Source organism: Mangifera indica, unplaced genomic scaffold (assembly GCF_011075055.1).
Source record: "Mangifera indica cultivar Alphonso unplaced genomic scaffold, CATAS_Mindica_2.1 Un_0038, whole genome shotgun sequence".
Taxonomy (NCBI): Eukaryota; Viridiplantae; Streptophyta; class Magnoliopsida; order Sapindales; family Anacardiaceae; genus Mangifera; species Mangifera indica.
Genome location: NW_025401130.1, coordinates 85437 through 90637, shown reverse-complemented (window position 1 = coordinate 90637; position 5201 = coordinate 85437). Strand labels below are relative to the sequence as shown.

General features: G+C 33.3%; 1 protein-coding gene across 1 annotated transcript; it reads right to left on the bottom strand.

Annotated features, from left to right (window-relative positions):
* Positions 1-1008: 1008 nt before the first annotated feature.
* Positions 1009-3888, bottom strand: LOC123206493 (laccase-14-like). Its single transcript, XM_044623725.1, has 7 exons — positions 3770-3888; positions 3532-3683; positions 3119-3363; positions 2891-3013; positions 2193-2799; positions 1755-2107; positions 1009-1422 (listed from the first exon to the last, which is right to left on the bottom strand). The coding sequence occupies exons 1-7, from the start codon at positions 3860-3862 to the stop codon at positions 1289-1291; spliced, it is 1707 nt and encodes a 568-aa protein (XP_044479660.1). The 5' UTR covers positions 3863-3888; the 3' UTR covers positions 1009-1288.
* Between the last annotated feature and the right edge of the window lie 1313 nt (positions 3889-5201).

The window sequence follows — 5201 nt, the reverse complement described above, 5'->3', positions numbered from 1 at the left end:
AATAATAATTTACAAAATTGAAAAAACAAAATAAAAACTAAGTTGTTAGATGTTAAAGAAATGGTGAAAATAACAAGTAAAGCAAAAAAAAAAAAAAAAAAATTTGAGTGACATTGTCTAAAGACTATGCATGTGAGTTGGTTTTTCTTATTGGTAGAGTATATGGACAATAATTATTCCAGATCTCAAGCATTAAGTAAACCAAAAATATGTAGTTAGAGAAAACAAGTCTAAATTAATGTAGCATCGTTGACAAATAAAAATTTTTCTTTAGTTAGAATATGACAATTAGAAATATAAAATGATTTTATATCATTTGAAAATATAAATAAAATGTGATTTGAAGGATCAACCTGTCATTTACGATTTTTGGTTGTTTTAATTTGAAAGAAAATATAAATTAGTAAAATTTAATAATTATTTTTAAAATTTTTTTTAATAAAACACCTCACACAAGAAAAAAGAAAAAATATAAAATTTTTAAACAAACAGAATCTAAGCTGCTAGAGCTAAATAAAATTAAAATTTGATTGAGATTTAAGAGAGTTTGCAGTTGAAATGGAATGAATAAATGTATAGAGAGATTGAATAAAGAAAATGTTGAGAGAGATTGTGAAATAGGTTTTAAATGTGTGTGGATGGACGGAGAGTGGGAGCGGGACTTTATATAAAATAAAAATTAAAAATTAAAAAGCCCGACGACAAAGTCTGACCTACAACATGGCTTGGATGACCTATGGGTTTGACACAGCGAGCTATAGTAAGTTGTGCCTGCTCATGTGGGGCTAAAACGAAGGGGAGTTGGCTTGACCCTTTGCCATGTCTATATTGGATGACTGCTTCTACAACCAATAAAATTTTATGGATTACATATTTGATCACACGATTGCATAATGAAATAAAGTATTTCTTGACAATTTTCAACTATATAACAAGGAAATCAAACGCTTTTAAATTATTTTCTATAGTAAGTTATTAAAGTGATAAATTCCATCAAGGGAAAGGAAATCTGCAAAATGATTGAAAGCCTTTTATTTTTCACCACAAACATGTATGCGACATCACTTTTGCCATCACGATAACATCTCATCATAATATGTGTAATGTTCCGATGCCTAGCAGCATCGACGCCAAGGGCGTAACATGTCCCTGCGATCATTGTGCCGCCAAGCAGCCTTTTACGTATTACTTCGATTATTTAAGTCATCAAACAACAAATGAATGATTTCCTAAGAATTGAAAGATGAATGAGAAAAAAACAAATAGACATTCTAAGAATACAATTGGTTTAAGAACAAGATGGCATGCTGGCAGGAGGTGGCCGAATTTTCTGATCTTCCGACTGCCCGTTCCTTACAATGAGAACTGTATCCATTCCCCAGGTTGCGTGCCTTTCCAAATGGCAATGCATAAACCACACTCCTGAAAAAGTTAAAAATCATTCAAGTTAGAGTAAATTTACCATAAAATCCTTTAGCAAAACCATTTATTTTAGAAGAAATATATGGTTAAATAAAATTTGGTTAAGACGAAGCATTGTCTTGATTGGCGATTAAATTTTTTTCCTGAATGTACTGAAAGGAAAAAAAAAAAAACAATATTTTTAACGATTTGGATGGTGGGCTAAGTTTTCCATAGAATAATTCAACTCTTATAATATTCCACTTTATATATGATCTAATTGATGTGACAATCATTTTATTTGTATTATTATTTTTCATATTACCTAACCAACGTGATACACGGAGACTTACCAGGATTGTTGGCAAAAAATCGAATGGCAGTCCATCCATTCCTTGGAACGTTCACGGTGTTGAGTTCTGGTGGGTCAATCAAATTATAAGATAAAGGATCTGTCTCATTGTTGAAATTCCCAAAACCTGTTCCCACTACAAAGAAGCTGTAACCATGTAAATGCAAAGGATGGGTTTCTGGGATCTGGATATTAGTTCCTTGGAGCACAATTTCAACCGCTTCACCATAATTTATAAACCTCGTCTTTGTCCCGCTGGTAGTGAATTGTGATACATCCGAAACATCACCAGTAAAGTTAAAAAAATTGGAAGGCTGACTTGGGAAATCTCCAACGAAAACGTTGCTCAACCCACTGCATTTCGAAATATTTCATAATAATGAGTAATAGGGGGACAGAGAATATCAAATAAGAAAACAACGAAAAAAATTCACCATACCTGTAGTATGCATCAAGTATACTAACTTGAGGGGTCGCAAAACTAACATTGTTTAAGCTTGCAGCTTCCTTATTGTCAATAAATGCATCACCAGTTGGGGAAAGACACGAGTTGTTGGGGCACAAAATACGATTTAAAGCAATTGTAATAAACAATTGTGTTGTGATATTTTTGGGAACATTGGCCGGATATGCGTCAGTTGCTAAGCTCCTTACGCGGCTGGTAAAGTTTGTTGCAGCATTTATATCACTGTAAAAAGGAAGGTTTGGGAAGAAAGGAGTAGGAGGAGGAGTATATTTGCCGTCATAGTACTCAACAATCGCGGTGGTGGTGGTGTTGTCAAAAGCGACACTACTATCAACGTATGGACTAGCAGCCATGTAATAGTGGCTAAGATTTTGGTTTGCTGTGAATAAAACGTCCATTGTTTGTCCAGGAGTTATCAAAATGTAGTCTGTTGTTATAGGTTTTACGTATGCTCCATCATGCCCAACAACTGTGAGGCTGTGGTTCGCAATTCCGAAAAAGGTTTCTTCATTCATCCCAGCGTTGACTATGCGAAGAAGATAAGTCTTGCCAAATTTAACTTTCAGGCGATATGTTGAATCTGCAATATAAAATGAGGATAGTCGTTAGTAAATTTTATAAATGAGATACTAAATAAAAATTAACATGAAATATTTTCATCGTATATATACCTCTGGAGCAATTGTATAAGTCCCCTGGTTGACCGTTGATGGTATAAGCATCTGAAACATTTGGAATTACGCCCTTCAGGACATTAGCAAGCATTTTTGGCACGTCTAGCTTGTACCAGGATCCTGTCATTTCAATGAATTAAAAAAATTTATTAAATTAGTAGCTGAGAATGGTTGCCACATCTCCAGCAATTATGTTATCCTGGTTAAATACGTTCATATTATTACCAAGTATGATTGTTTGTTGCTTATAAGGCTTAGGAAATGGATAAGTTTTTCCAGCGGCTGGTAAAATAACAATAGCCCCATGAACTGATACACGAGTCCAGTCACTGTGCGCATGCCACCAGAGGGTTCCTTCTTCAGTGGACAGTATCACCTCATAAGTGAAGTTGGTTCCCGGTCGAATTGGGCATTGTGTTACGTTTTCAGGACCATCTGACCATGGATTCCTTGGTTGGTTCACTCCATGCCTGCAGAATTTAAAAGAACATCCTTCAGATTTGATTAAGTAAATAGATAGGGACTTAACATTATATTTCTAGAATGTAGGAATTCGAACTTTAGACCTTTGAATCTAATATCAAGTTATTTTATCATCCTATGATTTAAAAAGAGACTGTGAAATTGGAAGTCATTACCAGTGAATGGTGACACCATAGTTTCCTTGATTGTGCACATTAACAAACACAGTGTCGCCTTTACGAGCCTTTATGGTTGGTCCAGGGAAACTGCCATTCACAGTCAACATGCTTTTGGAGCTACATAGCCTTGTGAAATTTTTTTCTTGAAGCTGCAGTTAAACATCAATCAGGTCTTCATTTGTTCATTAGCAAATATAATCATAAACTGTTAATGTTAAAAAGCAGAGGCACTTACAACAAAATCATAATAATGCTTGAGAGCCATGCAATGGAGGAGCCCATCCAGAAACAGGAACCCTAAAATGAAAAAGAAGTTTTTTCTATCCATTCTTCCCTTGATTCTGTGTTCCCAGGTTGCCAATTAACTGTCTTTTCTGACATCTTCAGGTGCACCTATCAAGCTATTTATACAACGTGGTGGTCAACTTGTTGAGTAATGTACGCAACCAGAAACATAATTCTCAACTAACGAAAGTGTTGTCAAATGATTGTATGCAATTTTATAATGCATATTTCTATAGATGATGTCGACAAATATATCAATATATTAATGCCTCTTGTGCAAGTTTGTAATTTTTTTTTTTAATGAGAACTTTAATAGATGATGTTGGAATTTTATTGATTGTCATCCATAAACAGTAAAAACAATTAAAAGATCAAATTTTGTCAGGTTATAAATTATAAAGATTTGTTATATAAGGAGGTCAGGCTTGCCTCACTCAACCTATATTTGGGTTCAGGCTTGGACTTGTGATTATTTTTTGTTTAAAACCTAAGCTCTTGTTTATTTAAGATAGGCTCAGTCGGGTTCGTTCAAACAAAACTTATTTCAAGTTCGAATAAGCTTGTTTCAAATCTAACCAAAACTGATAGAATTTTCTTAGAAACATATATATTAAATATAAAATTATATTAAATACAAAATATATAAAGGTTTTGGTGTATAGATGTTACATCTACTGAAATGTTCAAATATATAATTATTTTTAAGCGACAAATGAAAATTATAATAAAGAGAACAACTGTATTCGACAATTGACTCCCGGCTGTCAGCTTATACTGCCTGTGTCTGTCTGCACATAATTCATTTGTTTATTGCACCTTCTTCCCACTTTATGATATTTTCTGGTAATAAGTTCCTTAAATCACAATGGGTAGGTCATGATCTGATGGCTACCAACTTTCTATAATCATTTTAACAATAATTCTGCTTGAATTATACAATTCTTATTCTATGGATGAGATTAGTCCAAGTAATTTTTTATTCTTTTCGACGTGCAGGCTTACGCGGAACGAGACATTCTTTCCCCCGTTTCCTTTTTTTTTTTTTTTCTCTCCTGTGAATAAAATGTTAGGTTCAATGGGCACGTTTACGAGCAAAGAGTGGTTCCATGAAATAGAACAGCTTTTAAAAAGGGACTATTTTCCACCCAAGGTTTGGTGAAAACTCCAATTATTATTCACTAATTATTGAAAATTTAAATGTTCATTAATTTATTAAATTTCATTATTATTATCAGAGATAAAATTGTTATTTAGATATTTTATTTAAAAAAAATCATTTTCTTATCTTAGTTTTAAAAATTAATAATTTTTCTTCTAGTATCAAAATTCCTAAGTTTAAAAACTGACCTCCCCCCCCCAAGTTTAGGGTTTGACAACCTCCA

Excerpts from the sequence above, each read along its gene's own strand:
- LOC123206493 (XM_044623725.1), bottom strand. The coding sequence starts at position 3,862 with ATGGATAGAAAAAACTTCTTTTTCATTTTAGGGTTCCTGTTTCTGGAT. Across the intron at positions 3,364-3,531 it reads TATGGTGTCACCATTCACTG|GCATGGAGTGAACCAACCAA; the intron begins GTAATGACTTCC and ends TAAATTCTGCAG. Across the intron at positions 2,108-2,192 it reads ATACTTGATGCATACTACAG|TGGGTTGAGCAACGTTTTCG; the intron begins GTATGGTGAATT and ends TTCGAAATGCAG.